Genomic DNA, 18,860 nt, shown 5'->3' with positions numbered 1-18,860 from the left:
CTTCGTCTGGTTGTCATTATCTTCATAACCATGATTTTGATCATCATTCGCATCAGACGATAAACCGAGGTCCTGTGTGCAGCATGTACTTAACGCACATAAAAGAACCCACGACAGCAAAACGGTTGTCCCTGGCAAAATTCTGTAGAAAAATCCACAAATAAACTGCAGACAGAAAAAATACACGAAGAAATACAATACAATACAATACAATACGATACAATACGATACGATACAATACAATACAATACAATACGATACAATACGATACAATACAATACAATACAATACGATACAATACGATACGATACAATACAATACAATACGATACGATATAATACAATACAATACAATACGATACAATACGATACGATACAATACAATACAATACGATACGATACGATACAATACAATACGATACAATACAATACAATACAATACAATACAATACAATACGATACGATACAATACAATACAATACAATACAATACGATACAATACAATACAATACAATACGATACAATACGATACGATACAATACAATACAATATAATACGATACAATACGATACGATACAATACGATACGATACAATACAATACAATACGATACAATACGATACGATACAATACAATACGATACAATACGATACGATACAATACAATACAATACAATACAATACAATACGATACAATACGATACGATACGATACAATACGATACAATACAATACAATACAATACAATACGATACAATACAATACAATACAATACAATACGATACAATACGATACGATACAATACAATACAATACAATACGATACGATACAATACAATACAATACAATACAATACGATACAATACGATACGATACAATACAATACGATACAATACGATACGATACAATACAATACAATACAATACAATACGATACAATACGATACGATACGATACAATACAATACAATACAATACGATACGATACAATACAATACAATACAATATAATACGATACGATACAATACAATACGATACGATACGATACAATACAATACAATACAATACAATACAATACAATACAATACAATACAATACAATACAATACAATACGATACAATACAATCTTTACCTGATACGCCTGTTGACGAGTCACATTCTCTTCCATGTAGTCCAGGGCGATTTCGAACGCGATGAGCACGTAATGGGTCTGCCGCTTCCGTCTGAGAAGGCTGTGTACAGTTCTCGTGAATCTGTGGAACAGTCCGGTCCAAAGGTCTGCTGCCCTCTTCCTTCTTCCGAATCCCTGTGTGGGGCCGCACGACACCTTGGAGAAAAAGAAAAAAAAAAGTATAACCCCCTTACTTGCCGGTGTAGTATCCCAGATTGTCCTCCACTCCGGAAACGTCCCCGGGGGACAATTCGACCGCTGGAAATATCTCCCCCCCCCCCCCCCCCCCCCCCCCGGGGACTTTCTCACCGATCAAAATGTCCCATGCGGACATTTTCAACAGCCAAAATGTCCCACTTCTTGCTGTCCACAAATGAGTTCCTGCTTGCTGCTGACCAATCGGAGAGACCGAGATTTGACCTACTCCTGCCTACCCCCCCACTACCCCCCCTCACCCCCACCCCCACCCTCCAGCCCCACCTCCACGTCAAGGAATCGGAAGACGCTGGCGTCTTTGATTTAATGGTTTGAACAAACAAGCAAATAATTATTAGATTGGAACCCACAAAGTACAAAATACACATCGCCAAATGATACACGGTAAGAACAACGTTTCCCTCTGAATACGTACGTTGAAACATGGTACGTCTATTTTAGGCCTGTCTCGCACGCGAGCGCGTTAGTTGCTCGGACTGCATAGCCACCCACCTGCACGTTCTGCCAGACGCAGGACGCTACGCCCACCCACCTGCACGTTCTGCCAGACGCAGGACTGCATACCCACCCACCTGCACGTTCTGCCAGACGCAGGACTGCATACCCACCCACCTGCACGTTCTGCCAGACGCAGGACTGCATACCCACCCACCTGCACGTTCTGCCAGACGCAGGACTGCATACCCACCCACCTGCACGTTCTGCCAGACGCAGGACGCTACGCCCACCCACCTGCACGTTCTGCCAGACGCAGGACGCTACGCCCACCCACCTGCACGTTCTGCCAGACGCAGGACTGCATAGCCACCCACCTGCACGTTCTGCCAGACGCAGGACTGCATACCCACCCACCTGCACGTTCTGCCAGACGCAGGACTGCATACCCACCCACCTGCACGTTCTGCCAGACGCAGGACTGCATATCCACCCACCTGCACGTTCTGCCAGACGCAGGACGCTACGCCCACCCACCTGCACGTTCTGCCAGACGCAGGACGCTACGCCCACCCACCTGCACGTTCTGCCAGACGCAGGACGCTACGCCCACCCACCTGCACGTTCTGCCAGACGCAGGACGCTACGCCCACCCACCTGCACGTTCTGCCAGACGCAGGACTGCATACCCACCCACCTGCACGTTCTGCCAGACGCAGGACTGCATACCCACCCACCTGCACGTTCTGCCAGACGCAGGACGCTACGCCCACCCACCTGCACGTTCTGCCAGACGCAGGACTGCATAGCCACCCACCTGCACGTTCTGCCAGACGCAGGACTGTACACCCACCCACCTGCACGTTCTGCCAGACGCAGGACGCTACGCCCACGCAGGCGTCCTTCCAGGTGGAGTTGCTGATGCGGGCGATGAAGTTCTGCTTCAGGCTGTCCAGGGACGTCGAGCAGGACCCAGAGAAGTAGAAGACGTCTGTCTGCAGCCGTACCCTGCCGGGCAGCATCCGCACTATAAAAAAAAGGAGAAAAATGAATAATCATTCATTTATCAGTCATTCAATCGATCGATGAATCAGTTAATTAGTCAGGAAAAATCCATCCATCCATCAATCCATCCACTCATCAACCAGTCAGTCAATCTGTCAGAAAAAAAAATCTATTAATCGATCCGCCAGTCAACCGATCGATCGATCAATCAGTGAAAAAATTCATCCCTCCATCCATCCATCCTCTAATCGAGGTCCCGTGTGCAGCATGCACAAAGCGCACCCGAGAAAACCCACGGCAACAAAAGGGTTGTCCCTTGCAAAATTCTGTAGAAAAAACCACTTCGACAGGTAAAAAAAACAAAACAAAACAACTGCAGGCAGGAAAAACAACAACAATAACAACAACAACAACAACAAGGGTGGCGCTCTCAGTATAGCGACGTGCTCTCCCTGGGGAGAGCAGCCCGATTTTCACACAGAGAAATCTGTTGTGACAAAAAAAGAGTGATACAAAAAAGAAACAAACGAAACGCCCCCAAAGCTCACCAACGCAGCCGGGCACCGTAGGGGGAAGCCAGTAGCCATTGCTGTTGGCGCAGACGAAGCGACCGTCCGTGTAGGCGGGGATGTCCCAGTTCTCTGCGCAGGACATGAGGCAGTCCTTGCCGTAGTTACCCAGGAAACATGCCAGCGCCCCGTTAACCCCGGCATTCAGCGTCGGACAGTTGTCCTCTGTGGAGGAGATTGAACGATGTCACGTGTACAAAAGTAAGCTATATCAGTATTTTGTAGTCCAGCAAGTTATCGGGCCGTATGATCTATTGACCACGGTATGATAGTCAGTCGTGTCCGACTATGACCATCAGAACAGCAGAGGAGACAACTGCTAGCAGTCCCAACTATCTAGGCTAACTTTTTATTTTAGTGGAGGGTGTCTTGTGCAAGTTACTCCCATCCCCACTCTCTCGACCAATAGGGTTTGTTTTTTTAGACAGTCGGTGTTGGGATGGTTCCCCAAAGGCCAAACAACCCCCAAAGCTGCAGCGCTAAGAGTCAGTGCAATTTTACCTCCTACTTTGAGAGTCATAGTCCTTCACAAAAGACTAAGCTGCCACTGATTTCCCATTGTACGCAAGTAAGCTATATCTGTAAGTCAAGCAAGCCATATCGGGCCACTTTACCTACTGACTGACCCACCGTAAAGAAAACATTGAAGAGGTATGGCCAGCACGCCTCACCGTTCATCAGGACTGGCCAAGACGATCCTGCAGGAACAGTGCAGGGAGCAACAAGAAGAAGAGGAGACAGGCTGAAGACAAGAGGAGATGGGAGGACAGAATCTCACAGCGGACAGGCCTCACAGTCACACAGGACATCATCTCACAGCGGACAGGCCTCACAGTCACACAGGACAACATCTGACAGCGGACAGGCCTCACAGTCACACAGGACAACATCTCAGGCCTCACAGTCACACAGGACAACATCTCACAGTGGACAGGCCTCACAGTCACACAGGACATCTCACAGCGGACAGGCCTCACAGTCACACAGGACAACATCTGACAGTGGACAGGCCTCACAGTCACACACAGGACAACATCTCACAGCGGACAGGCCTCACAGTCACACAGGACAACATCTGACAGTGGACAGGCCTCACAGTCACACAGGACATCTCACAGCGGACAGGCCTCACAGTCACACAGGACAACATCTGACAGTGGACAGGCCTCACAGTCACACACAGGACAACATCTCACAGCGGACAGGCCTCACAGTCACACAGGACAACATCTCACAGCGGACAGGCCTCACAGTCACACAGGACATCTCACAGTGGACAGGCCTCACAGTCACACAGGACAACATCTCACAGCGGACAGGCCTCACAGTCACACGGGACATCTCACAGCGGACAGGCCTCACAGTCACACAGGACAACATCTGACAGTGGACAGGCCTCACAGTCACACAGGACAACATCTCAGGCCTCACAGTCACACAGGACAACATCTCACAGTGGACAGGCCTCACAGTCACACAGGACAACATCTCACAGCGGACAGGCCTCACAGTCACACAGGACAACATCTCACAGCGGACAGGCCTCACAGTCACACAGACAACATCTCAAGCCTCACAGTCACACAGGACAACATCTCACAGCGGACAGGCCTCACAGTCACACAGGACAACATCTCACAGCGGACAGGCCTCACAGTCACACAGGATAAATTTTGATTTGTGTGGATGAATAGCCATGTGATTAATTTCGGTCCATTTTACGAGTTTATCAATATCACTCTGCAACTGAGTACATACGGCATCGACATTTGTGTCTTTTTTATGGAGGGTTGTGTCATCAGCGAAAAGTTCACAAGAAGATGAAACGAAAAGTGGAATGTCATTTATATATATTGAAAATAAAACAGGCCCTAACACTGATCCCTGAGGAATTCCATAATTGATTGGCATAAGAGGGGATACTTTAGAATCTTGGAAGACAATTTGTTTCCTACTATTAAGAAAGGAAGATACAAGTTCGACAGATTCAGGGGATAATCCATACATGAGTAATTTTTTTGAGAGAAGATTGTGATCAATAGTATCAAAAGCTTTAGCAAAATCAATAAAAACAGACCCAGTAAATAAGTCGTTGTTTATGTTTAAATGCCATTCTTCTACGAGATTTGTTAGTGCGGTGTGACAGGAATGATTTTTTCTAAAGCCACTTTGATTGGGATGAAATAAATCATATTTGCTGAAATGTGCTTGAAGATAAAGTTTAATATGTTTTTCGAGGGGTTTGGATAATGTGGATAATATTGATATAGGCCTATAGTTAGCAGGGTCAGATGGATCACCAGCTTTAAAGACAGGGAACACTGTCTAGAGAGAGAGAGAGAGTGTGTGTGTTTGTGCGTGTGTGTGCGTGCGCGCACACGTGTGTGTGTGTGTGTGTGTGTGTGTGTGTGTGTGTGTGCGTGCGCGTGTGTATACGCGCATGCATACTTGCCAGCTAGATGAATAAGAGCTGCAGAGAAATGATCAACCAAGAAACTTAACTACCCCTCTCTCTCCGCCTCTACCCCTACCCTCTCCACCCAATAAAACTCCTCAGGAAGGAAACTGACCCCCACACACCAGGCCCCGTCGCTTCATGTGTTTAGAACAAATAAAAACAATACATAGATAAAGATATACGATAGAAAAAAACAACAACAAGAAAACAAAAACAAAAAGAAACAAAAACCCACACCCAAATGTACCTTTGCATTCCGGCGGACCCAAGTGAGGTTCTGGCCACACCCACTCCGTGGTAGGGGGGTAGGTCTGGTTGTTGACCTCACAGGTGATGTTGGACGATCCCGATAAGGGGAAGCCGTGGCTGCAGCCCAGAGTGCACGTGGCCCCGTAGACATAGCCGTCCGGGCAGGTGTAGGTCATCAGTGTTCGTGTCCTGTTGGCGGCTTCCAGGTTCGGGGGGTCGCAGACCAGTGCTGGAATTCAGTCAGTTAAAGGTCAGAGTCTTCATTCATAGACGTACACACACATGTACACACACACTCACACACACACACACACACACACACACACACACGTACGCACGCGCACACACACACACACACACACACACACACACACACACACACACACACACACACACACACACACACACACACATTTACACAGAATTTTGGAGGCACACGGATGAAATGAACACAAGCTCAGCATATCATACAGATGAGATTTTGAACAAAATAGCAGGGGGTGCGGTGCCATAAATCACGCAAAAAGCGCACAACGCAACACGACACAGCTGCCATGCCACACAGCGCAACGCATCGGCAACATCGCAACTCAACAAAAACAACACGACACAACACAACACAACAACAACACCACAGCAACGCAACAACACGTCATAACAACAATAACAACAACACAGCACAACAACAACAACGCAACGCAACGCATAACAACACAACCACCACCACAACAACAACACAACACAACAACAACAACGCAACGCAACGCGTAACAACACAACTACCACCACCACAACAACACGTCACAACACCACACAACAACAACACGTCACAACACCACACAACAACAACACAACAGCAACGCAACAACACGTCATAGCAACAACACAGCACAACAACAACAACAAACCACCACTACACACCACACCACCACCACCACAACAACACATCGCAACACTTCAGAAACACAACAACAACGACAACAACAGCAACAACATAACAACAGCAACACCAACTACGACCAACACAACGGCAGCAGCACAACAAAACAACAACGACAACAACACCAACACTCACACGTGACAGTGACGGTGAAGACACAGGTCACAGAATTCCCCGCGACGTCCGTCACCGTGAAAGTCACCGGCGTCACGCCCACCGGAAACGACGAGCCGGAAGTGACGTCGCTGGTCAGGTTCAAGGGACTTCCGGAGTTGTCGGTGACGTCAGGGTTGGAAAAGGTGACGATGGCAGGCTGGCCCAGCCGGGGAGAGAACACATTCAGGTTGCTGTGGCACGGGTTGTTGACAAACTGTGGGAGCTCTGTGTCTGTTCTCGCGAAAAAAAGAAAGAAAAAAAAGAAGAAATATTTTATTTTATTTGATATTGATACTTACATAGCGCCTCTCCTTGGTCGGAGACCAAGCTCTAAGCGTTTTGCAAGCTCGGGGTCATTTGCACAACAGACTGCCTACTTGGGTAGAGCCGACTGACGGCTACCATTGGGCGGTCATCATTCGTTTCCTGTGTCATTCAATCTGATTTCAGGCACGCACACATGTATACATACTCAGACAGACATGTAACATTTTACGAGTATGACCGTTTTGTTTATCTACGCCGCCAAGTTGGCAGCCACACTCCTTTTACGGGGTGTGCTTGGTGGGTATGTCCTTGTGTCCACAACCCATGGCCCACCGAACACTGACATGGATCACAAGGTCATTATCGAGCGTATTTGATTTTCTGCGTGCGTATACACACGAAGGGAGCTCAGGCACTAGCAGGTCTGCACATATGTTGACATGGGAGATCAGAAAAATCTCCACCCTTTACCCACCAGGCGCCGTCACCGTGATTCGAACCGGGGACCCTCAGATTGAAAGTCCAGCGCTTTAACCACTCGGCTATTGCGCCCGTCGCCGGTGAGTCGGGTAGGATGGGTAGGGGGACTAAGGGTAGAGGGTGAGGTGACAGAAAGAAGATGATGATGTAGTTGTAGGAGTAGTAATTGTAGTGGTAGGAGTAGTAGTAGAAGCAGTAGAGGAAGAAGGAGGAGGCGGTGGAGGAGGAGGAGGAAGAAGAAGAAGAAGAAGAAAGAAGAAGAAAGAAGAAGAAAGAAGAAACATAAAGAGGATTTAAAAAAAAAAAAGTTAGCAGATGGTGATGACGATCGAGGTCAAACAACAACAACAACAACAAACCCTCATGCCATAGAACTGCTCTCATTTCACGCGAGATACAGCAGTCAACGAGGCCATGTTAATCACAAACCTTGACAGGTCCCCCACCACTCCTTCCCACTGACTTGTGTATATATATATATATATATATATATATATATATGTATGTATGTATGTATGTATGTATGTATGTATACCTTCACAGGTGCCGGCAGCCGACCAGGTTCCGTTAGCCAGACACTGAACGGATGGTGAGCCCTGAAGGCCGTAGCCAGGGTCACAGGTCAAAGTGCACAGGGACCGGAACTCCATCCCCCAGCCACACTGGAAGCTGCCATGGCTTGGGGCCACAGGCGCTGGGCAGGAGATGGCTGCACACCATGACAGTATGTATGTATGTATGTTCGAATCAATATATCAGTGTATGTAGTGTATGTATCTATTCTCTCTCTCTCTCTCTCTCTCTCTCTCTCTGTCTTTATATATATATATATATATATATATATATATATATATATATATATATATATATATATATATATATACGTAACGACACGACACGAGGCGACGCCACGTGACACAATGCGACACGACACGGCACGACACGACGCAACACGACACGATGCGATACAACGAGACACGACACAACACAACACTACGCGACACGACGCGACACGATACATCACAATACAACGACAACAACAGCAACAAAAACACAACAACACAAACAACGACAACAAAATAACACCTCACCACACAACAGAACACAACACCAACACCAACACCACAACACATACACGATTACAACCACAACCAGTAAAACACAACCACAAACCACAAAAAACAATCATGTTTATAGTATTACTAGTACTAAGTAAGCTGGAGACCACCCTGCTGCTTCATGTATTGTCGCCCCTGCATGGATTGACGCAACAACAAAATCAGCAACACTGCAGAGGGGCGACCATAAGCATGTGCAGTGAGATGTGCACGTATTACAGTCCATGCAGGGGCGACAATCCATGCCGCAACAACAGGACCAATGCAGAGGGGCGACAACAAGTATGTGCAATGAGGGCTGCACATTTTGTCAACGGCGACAATCCTTGCAGGGGCGACAATACATGCAGGGGCGACAATCCATGCCGCAACAGGAGGTCACCTCACACGGACTGACCATGGCAGGTGGGCAGCGTCGAGTCCCACACCCCGGGGCTAACACACCGCACGCTGGCGTTGCCCTGAAGCTGGTAGCCGGGGTCACAGGCCAGACTGCACTCCGACCCTTCCACCAGGCCGCTCGTGCATGACACCTGGCTGTGGGCTGGCGCCACGAAAGTGGGGCACGTCCTCTCTGACAACAAAAAAAAAAAAAAAAAAAAAAAAAAAAAAAAAAAAAATCCGGTACAGAACGATTTCAGAATGAAAAAAATGTTTCTTTAAAAAAAAGATTTTCATTTTAAATTAAAGACAAAACACGGTACAAAACAACTATAAAATTATACTGAAATCAATATATTTGATTTTTTTAAACATCTTATTATTCTTAATAACTAAGTTTCTGTTTTGGTGTTTCGGTTTCTCACGAAGGCGTCACTGTTCTGTTCACCGAATTATAATGAAGAAAATAGGTAAGTTTCAGTTTTGAGGTTCAGGTCTTTTTTTTTTTTTCAAGAAGAAAGCGTCTCTGTGTTCGGACACACACACACACATAATTAATACACACACACACACACATAATTAATACACACACACACACACACACACACACACACACACACACACACACATATATATATATATATATATATAAGATAAGATAAGAAGATAAGAATAACTTTATTATCTCCAACTGGAGAAATTTGGTCAGGCGCATTATCACAACATAGACAAGTAAACAACATGGGGACCATAACTGTAAAAGTCAACAGCTTTTACGAATATTACGAAGATGCAAATGTAAAAAAAATATCACATATACCGTTTCATACATACATCCACACACTGCAGGTAATAACTAGTATTCTTAATGTAAAAACAGAAAGAATTAAGAAACATTATTTGAATATAATTATAAACATAGCCTACTATACTGCACATTGATTATAATAGACAGATAAGATAAGATAAGATATATATATATATATATATATATATATATATATATATATATATACGCTGCACCACATTTATCTGCTGGGCAGATGCCTCATAATATATTATTATTTGCGCGCGGTGCGTAAACACGCCTGTCAGATGGTGCATCTTCCACAGAATTTCACCAGAGGACCGGCAAGACTTCTTGCCATGGGTTCTTTTTCAGCACGCCATATGCGTGCAGCACACAGCACACGGGACCTCGGTCTATCGTCTCATCAGTCATTCAAATATCTAAAGCGAATTGTACAAAAAAGAATGACGATGTTGATGATGACGTTGATGATGGTGATGATTATGAGGATGGTGTTGATGGTGGTGGTGGTGGTGCTGCTGCTGCTGATGATGATGAGAAGAAGAAGAAGGAGAAGGAGGAGGAGAAAGGGAAGGAGGAGAAGTAGAAAAGGAGTGGAGTGGTGACCTGGTGGTGATGCGTCCGCCCAGAGAGCGAGAAAATCAGAAGGCATGGGAGCGATTCTCACACACGCCAGTATCCCCTCCGCACCCCCATCCACTAGCCCTCCCGAGACATACAAACACATCCATCCACTAGCCCTCCCGAGACATACAAACACATCCACCCACCCCCAGCCACTAGCCCTCCCGAGACATACAAACACATCCATCCACCCCCATCCACTAGCCCTCCCGAGACATACAAACACATCCATCCACTCACATCCACCGAGACATACAAACACATCCATCCACTCACATCCACTAGCCCTCCCGAGACATACAAACACATCCACCCACCCCATCCACTAGCCCTCCCGAGACATACAAACACATCCATCCACTCACATCCACTAGCCCTCCCGAGACATACAAACACATCCACCCACCTCCATTCACTAGCCCTCCCGAGACATACAAACACATCCATCCATTCACATCCACTAGCCCTGCCGAGACATACAAACACATCCATCCATTCACATCCACTAGCCCTCCCGAGACATACAAACACATCCATCCACTCACATCCACTAGCCCTCCCGAGACATACAAACACATCCATCCACGCACATCCACTAGCCCTCCCGAGACATACAAACACATCCACCCACTCACATCCACTAGCTCTCCCGAGACATACAAACACATCCATCCACGCACATCCACTAGCCCTCCCGAGACATACAAACACATCTACCCACGCACATCCACTAGCCCTCCCGAGACATACAAACACATCCATCCGCACATCACTAGCTCACCGAGACATACAAACACATCCATCCACTCACATCCACTAGCCCTCCCGAGACATACAAACACATCCATCCACCCCATCACTAGCCACCGAGACATACAAACACATCCACCCACCCCCATCCACTAGCCCTCCCTGAGACATACAAACACATCCACCCACTCACACCTAACCACCCACCCACACACCCCAAACCAAACGAACAACGGCCCCACCTTGAACCATCACGACAAAGTTGCAGCGAGCCCAGTTGCCGGCCGGGTCGGTGCCCGTGACCCAGATGACGTGGAAGCCAGGACCCACAGCAGTGCCCTTGGCCACGCTGCTGGTCAAGGTCACCGACTGGTTACTGTTGTCCGTGACCTGGGGGTCAGGCCAGGTCACGCTGACCGGAGAGCCCAACGGTCCCGAGAACAGCTGCTGGTTGGCAGGACAGCCCGAGGGGAATCGTGGCGCCTCTTGGTCTGTGTGTGGATTTTAATTCTAATTAATTCAACAGCCTACACCTCACGATCTTCGCCACTCTTTTTCTCTCGTTTTATTGGTCTGTGTGTTAATCTAAGAAATGCTGGTCTGTGTTAATTGAAACAGTTTACCTCACGATCTTCGCCATTCTTTTTCTCTGATTTAACTGGTCTGTGTGTTAAACAGTTTACACCAAACGTTCTAGCCACTCTCTTTTTCTCATTTCAATGGTCTGTGTTGTTTAGTAAACAGTTTACCTCACGATCTTCGCCCTGGGAGGATCTGCAAGCTGACCCCAGCACAAGGTGGAGAAGTACCCTGAACCAGCACGAGAAGACAGGGGAAGAGAAACTGTTGAATGCAGCAGCAGCAGACAAACGAGCACGCAGAAAAGAGCGCAACAGCTCCAGCAGACAAGATACGACACACACGTGCGACCTTTACGACAGAGACTGTCATTCTCACATTGGTCTCTACAGCTATAAGCGACGTTGTTCCAGACGAGCAGATAGCCAGGATAAAGAGGATGTTCACCTATGATCGACCCTGGCTGACGGATGCTCACAACTTCTGCCTGACGATTACGAACTTCGCCAGCCTTTCTGTCAGTGTATTGGTCTGCATGTTCATTTAATCAAAACAGTTTACACCTCACGATACTGGCCACTCTTTTCTCTCTTCTAATTGGTCTGTGTGTTAATTTATACAGTTTAACTCACCATCTTCGCCAGTCTTTCTGTCATCTGATTGGTCTGTGTGTTAATTTATACAGTTTAACTCACCATCTTCGCCAGTCTTTCTGTCATCTGATTGGTCTGTGTGTTAATTTATACAGTTTAACTCACCATCTTCGCCAGTCTTTCTGTCATCTGATTGGTCTGTGTGTTAATTAAAAAGATTACACCTCACGATCTTCGCTACTCTTTCTCTCATTTGATTGATCTCTGTGTTAATTAAACATTTTATCTCACGATCTTCGCCACTCTTTATCTCATTTTATTGGTCTGTGTGTTAATTAAACAGTTTACACCTCAGGATCTTTGTCACTCATTCTCATTTGAATGGTCTATGTGTTAATTTAATTAACAGTTTATCTTACGATCTTCGCCACTCTTTCTTCTCGTTTCAGTCTTTTAAAACTGGTCTGAGAACGCTTCATTTTGTTTTTGAAACGCCTATGCATGGACTTTCTGTACCTTTCTAATGACATTCATTTATATGCCATGCGGACTCTGTGTTTGCGCGCGGGTGCGCACGTGTGTATGAATGTGTGTCTGTGTTTGTGTATTTGTCTGACATCTGTGTCTTTGTCATCACCGATTACCTCCCAGTGAGAACAACAACAACAACAACAAAAAAAAATGCTGAACAGTAACATCACATTAAACAAAAAAAAAAAAAATAATCTAATACACTTGCATCGATATTTTCATCCAAAATGAAAACAGACCACAGTCTGAAAAATGATATTATCACCTTGGCAAGGATCCGCAAGGGTCCAGTTCTGGTTGGCCTGACACTGGATGAAGGCGGTGCCCGTGTGGACGTAGCCAGGCTGACAGTTGACAAGGCAGATGCTACTGTAGGAGAGACCAAGCGGGCAGCTCAGGCTGCCCCCAGCCACCCCGCCAGCAGGGGCCCCGCACTGCACGGCTGTCGGATTGATAGCACCATGAGTAAAGGTGTGGGTGGGTGGGGGAATGGGGGGGTGGGGGTGGAGAGACGTGTAAGCGTGCGAATGTTGAATGGTGTATTTATCCATTTATTTATTTATGTATTTATTACTAGTGAGAGTAGTAGTAGTAGTGTCATCATTATCATCATGATCATTATGAATATTATTATTAATATTAGAATTATCATCAGGATTGGATAAATGGATTTTTGAACTGATAAAAGTACTGGAAGACATATACAACCAGCTTGTTAACCGATATAAAATAAAGTAACACATAAATAAATAATTGAGCAAATTCTCTCTATCTATCTATCTCTCGCCCCCTCTCCCTCACACACACACACACACACACACACGCACGCACGCACACACACACACACACACTCTCTCTCTCTCTCTCTCTCTCTCTCTCTCTCTCTCTCTCCCCATCCCTCTTCGCTTTTTTGTTACTGCCTGTTGAAACGTATAAAGATCCCACTTCCATGACTTTCCAGTCACGACTGATTTGATGCTGAGACATTCTTTGGACTGGAATAAGTTACCCAGAAAGCTGGATGGTCCATTACATGGAGGATTTGCACCATTCATGTACTATATTATTATCATTGCCATTGCCATGATGATGATGATAATAATGATGATTGTTACTATCATTATCATTATCATCACCATCGTCGTTATCATTGTTGTTGTTGTTTTTTGTTGAATGCATCTTTTCATTTTTGCATAACTATTTTAAATACTCAATCATTTGTTCACTTTATGTTTTCTAAACATTTTTTTTTTGTTTCTTGGTGATGTTTGATGAGCACAAAACATAGGGTAGGCAAGCATTTATGGTTGTGATGGGACGTTGGGTTTATGGGAATGTTAGGCATCTGCTTTTCTTTCTCCTTTTATTATTTCTTTTCGTTTTCTTCTTTCTTAAAGTCCACAGGGGCGATTCAATGCATACATTATGGAACAGCCCATACCACCTCTGACACCTCCTTGAAACCGGAACCGGAACTGAAACAAACTGAAACCGGAACCGGAACCAGAACCGAAAACTGAAAACGGGAACCGGAACCGGAACTAAAACCGGAACCGGAACTGAAAGTGAAACCAGAACCGGAACTTACGTTGACACGTGGGGAAAGAGGAGCTCCAGGTCCCGTCGCTCTGGCAGCGAACAGAACTGCTGCCGACCAGCTCGTAGCCCGCTGAACAGCTGTGGGTGCACTCGCTGCCGTAGATGTTGTGTCTGGCACCTGAGCACGTCATCTGCCCGTTCTGCAGGGTCGTGAACCCGGAGGAGCACGTGATGACTGCAACGCCGCGCGCGTGCGGGCAAGGCAAAGGGCAAGGTTAGGCAAGGCAGGGCAGGGCAGGGCAAGGCAAGGCAGGGCAAGGCAGGGCAGGGCAGGGCAGGGCAGTGCAAGGCAGGGCAGGACAGGGCATTGCACGTGGGAATGGAAAGGATTGGAATATGGAGGAGGATAATTATGCAAGTTACAATACGATGGAAATACAGTGTGATGCCATCAGATGCGACGCGATGCTTGGAATGTGATGATAATGATATGCAATGCAATACAATGGAATACAAAGCGACGCAATGAGATGAGTTGCATTGGAATATGGTGATAATACTATTCAATATAATACAATGGAAGCCGATGCTATGCGATGGGATATAATAATGATCAATAAGATCTAGCGGCGTACAATACGATACGATGCGATAGAACATAATAATTCGCAACAGAATACAATGCAGCGCCATCCGATGCCATGGAATATAATGCAACGCAACACAGTCACAATACAACATAACCCATCTGCAATGCAATACAATAACAATACAATGTAATACGATACGAAGCAATGCAAAGGAATACATCCATTTATAACAGAATGCCATTACAGTACAATAGATTACAGTATGGTGATATGCGAGGCGATGCAATCAGATATATCTATTTGAAATACAACACAATTACAAGAGAACAGAATAGAAGAGGTTACGATGCGATACAACACAATACAATGCGATATGATGCAATATAATGCGAAGTGATTCGACAATACAACACAATGCGATTCAATGCGATACAATGAGACACAGGTCAGCCCGATGTCCCAATGTCCCTAGACAGGGATGGAGATCGTATGGTGTGTGTGTGTGTGTGTGTGAGTGCATGCGCGCGCGCGCGTGTGTGTGGAGGGGCCCGGAAGGGTGATAGTAGTGTGTGCATGTGTGTGCACGCATATATATATATATATATATATATATATATATATATATATATATATATATATATATGTGTGTGTGTGTGGGGGGGGGGGGGGTCTATGTGTATGTGTGTGCACGTGTGTGTGTGTGCGCGCGCGTGTATGTGTGTATGTGCATGTGTATATGTGTGTGTGCGCGCGCGTGTATGTATGTATGTGTGCGTGTATGTGTACGCACGCGTGCGCGTGTATGTGTAAGTGTGCTTGAGAGAGCGCGCGCGCGCGCTGTGTGTGTGTGTGTGTCAGTATGAGGAGGGAGTGAAAGAGATAGACAGACAGACAGAGAGAAGGAGAGAAAGAGAGACAAAGGGGAAAGGAAGGAACAAGGCATGGACGCTTCACTCCTCTGTCCTCACCTGACACCTGGACGTTGATGAGACAGTAGTCGGCGAGTCCGTGTGAGTCTCTGGCCTTGTACATGACTGACGTGGTTCCCTCTGGGAAGAGGCCGCCCGAAGATGGACCTCCGCTAACACGCGACACCCTGCCGGAGAGAGAAACTAACACTGACACTGACACTTTTTTTTTCCCAGGCAAATAGCGTTTTGCAGCTCTACTGCCAAGGGGAATAATCCAGCTCGTGTGAGCGACAAATGAAAAGAAAGTGAGGAAGGATAAAGGGAAATAAGAAAAACTTAGGTACACGTTCAAAAACCCATGAACATTTGCATAATCGCACACTTAACATTGACAATCATTCCATAATACTCATGTATGAGAGAGAGAGAGAGAGAGAGAGAGAGAGAGAGAGAGAGAGAGAGAGAGAGAGAGAGAGAGAGAGACAGAGACAGAGACAGAGACAGAGACGCTTGACGTTTGACGCTTTAATGTCATTGGCCATGAGGTCCTTGTGACATGGGTGAATGCGTCAACATACTTTGATTGTATAACAAACCATTAGAATGAACGAATAAAATGGTGAAAGTAAATAATGAAACAAAACCAAAGTTCATTCTTTGACGAAAAATGGTAGTAACCAACATTTCACTAACACAGAAAGACAAAGAGAGACAGAGACAGACAGAGAGACAGACAAAGAAAGAGAGAGGCAGACATAGAAAGACAGAGAGATAGACAAAGAGACAGACAGAGAGAAACAGAGAGAGAGGCAGACATAGAAAGACAGAGACAGACAGAGACATAGAGAGAGAGAGGAGAGAGAGAGGGGAGAGAGAGAGAGAGAGAGAGAGAGAGAGAGAAACAGACAGAGACAGAGAGAGACAGAGAGAGAGACAGAGACAGAAGCAGAGACAGAGACAGAGAGCAACAGAGGGAGAGAGACACAGAGAAACAGAGAGAGAGACAGAGAGAAAGAGAGGGAGGGAGAGAGACACACACTCAGAGGCACTCACAGACAGACAGAGAGAGAGAGACAGAGACAGAGACATAGACAAAGATCGAGATATTGAATTTAAAAAAAAGAAGATACACACAGTAATAACTGTCAACCCCCCCCCCCCCAAAAAAAAAACAAACAAACACACAAAAAACCCCACAAAACAACAAAACAACAACATCAACAACAACAGGACTGACGATGGCGTCTCGTTCTCTGGGTCCACAGCGATGGGATCCGGCCAGGTGACAGTGGTGGTCAGCTGTCCACTGTCAGCGGTGTGGAGGGGGACAGTGGGGCAGAAGCTGAAGTAGGGAGGCTTGTTGGGAGGCTCTTCTGGCTCCGGAGAAGGGTTGCACGTCCGACCTGCATGCACACAGCGACAGCGGCCACCGCGACGGCGATACATGGGTTAAATCAATTGATACAACAAAAAACAAGCAACGGAAAAGGAACGGAACAGAAAAGAACATGTATATAAAAAAGAGAGAAAAATTAAAACGAAACGAAACGAAACGAAACAGATGTGTAGCATCACTGTGGGGGCGAGTGAGCCCCTGCACACAAATACACACACACCTACTTACAATCACACACACACACACACACACACACACACACACACACACACACACACATTAACACACATTACACTTACACACACTGATTGATAGGTAAAGACTTCAATGGATTTTATGCCAATGACTAAATGCTTCTCGCCGGCTTAATGTTTGTTTTGTCCGTTTATCTCTGTATCCTGAGACACAAATGTTCTGTGCAAAAAATATCAAATTTCGAATTCAAATCTACATTTATATACAGTGCATCAGCAACAATAAAACAACAAATACTGCTACTACTGCTGCTGCTTCTACTGCTACCACTGCTACTACTACTATTGCTGCTGCTACTTGCTGCGACATTTATAGTATCGACAATACTTCAGATGTCAACGAAAGCTGGTTTTTATTTTCCCAACTAATTCTGTGGCGGCCATTCCCTTCAGCTTTTTTGACTTGATGAACAATCAACTTTATGATAATAATAATGGATAGTTATATAGCACACTATCCAGGAATCTGCTCTTGGTGCTTTACCAAAACGCTTTTGTTTACATAAAACATTGCATCAATGTTACATACACACACCAAAATGTGACTACACACACACACACACACACACACACACACACACACACACACACACACACACACATACAATGCATACATACATTTTAACATACATGTGTATCTAACAGCTACCCTAACACATACGCTCACATAGGTAGGCACAAACTTGCAAAAACACACGCACACACAATACACATTCATATACATCCATGTAGTTATGTACACATACATATGTATACACACATAGTCAAGCACAGCTAGCGCAAAGGAAGTGGACCTGCCACAATTGAACTTATTGCTGAGGGAAAAGGTGAGTTTTGAGACGAG

General features: G+C 45.8%; 1 protein-coding gene across 1 annotated transcript in view; it reads right to left on the bottom strand.

The window, feature by feature from the left end:
- Positions 1–18,860, bottom strand: part of LOC143287013 (uncharacterized) — a 62,382-nt gene that overhangs the window by 33,376 nt on the left and 10,146 nt on the right. The window contains exons 6-17 of the mRNA XM_076595020.1: positions 17,604–17,769; positions 16,424–16,551; positions 14,915–15,100; positions 13,592–13,768; positions 11,866–12,114; positions 9,455–9,631; positions 8,475–8,648; positions 7,172–7,423; positions 6,095–6,325; positions 3,369–3,554; positions 2,673–2,842; positions 1,126–1,320 (exon numbers count right to left, since the gene is read on the bottom strand). Of these exons, the coding sequence (XP_076451135.1) occupies positions 1,126–1,320; positions 2,673–2,842; positions 3,369–3,554; positions 6,095–6,325; positions 7,172–7,423; positions 8,475–8,648; positions 9,455–9,631; positions 11,866–12,114; positions 13,592–13,768; positions 14,915–15,100; positions 16,424–16,551; positions 17,604–17,769 (2,291 nt within the window). The remainder of the gene's footprint in view (positions 1–1,125; positions 1,321–2,672; positions 2,843–3,368; positions 3,555–6,094; positions 6,326–7,171; positions 7,424–8,474; positions 8,649–9,454; positions 9,632–11,865; positions 12,115–13,591; positions 13,769–14,914; positions 15,101–16,423; positions 16,552–17,603; positions 17,770–18,860) is intronic.

The sequence above is a fragment of the Babylonia areolata genome, chromosome 10, assembly GCF_041734735.1.
Source record: "Babylonia areolata isolate BAREFJ2019XMU chromosome 10, ASM4173473v1, whole genome shotgun sequence".
Classification (NCBI taxonomy): Eukaryota; Metazoa; Mollusca; class Gastropoda; order Neogastropoda; family Buccinidae; genus Babylonia; species Babylonia areolata.
This window is presented reverse-complemented; position numbering and strand designations above follow the sequence as displayed.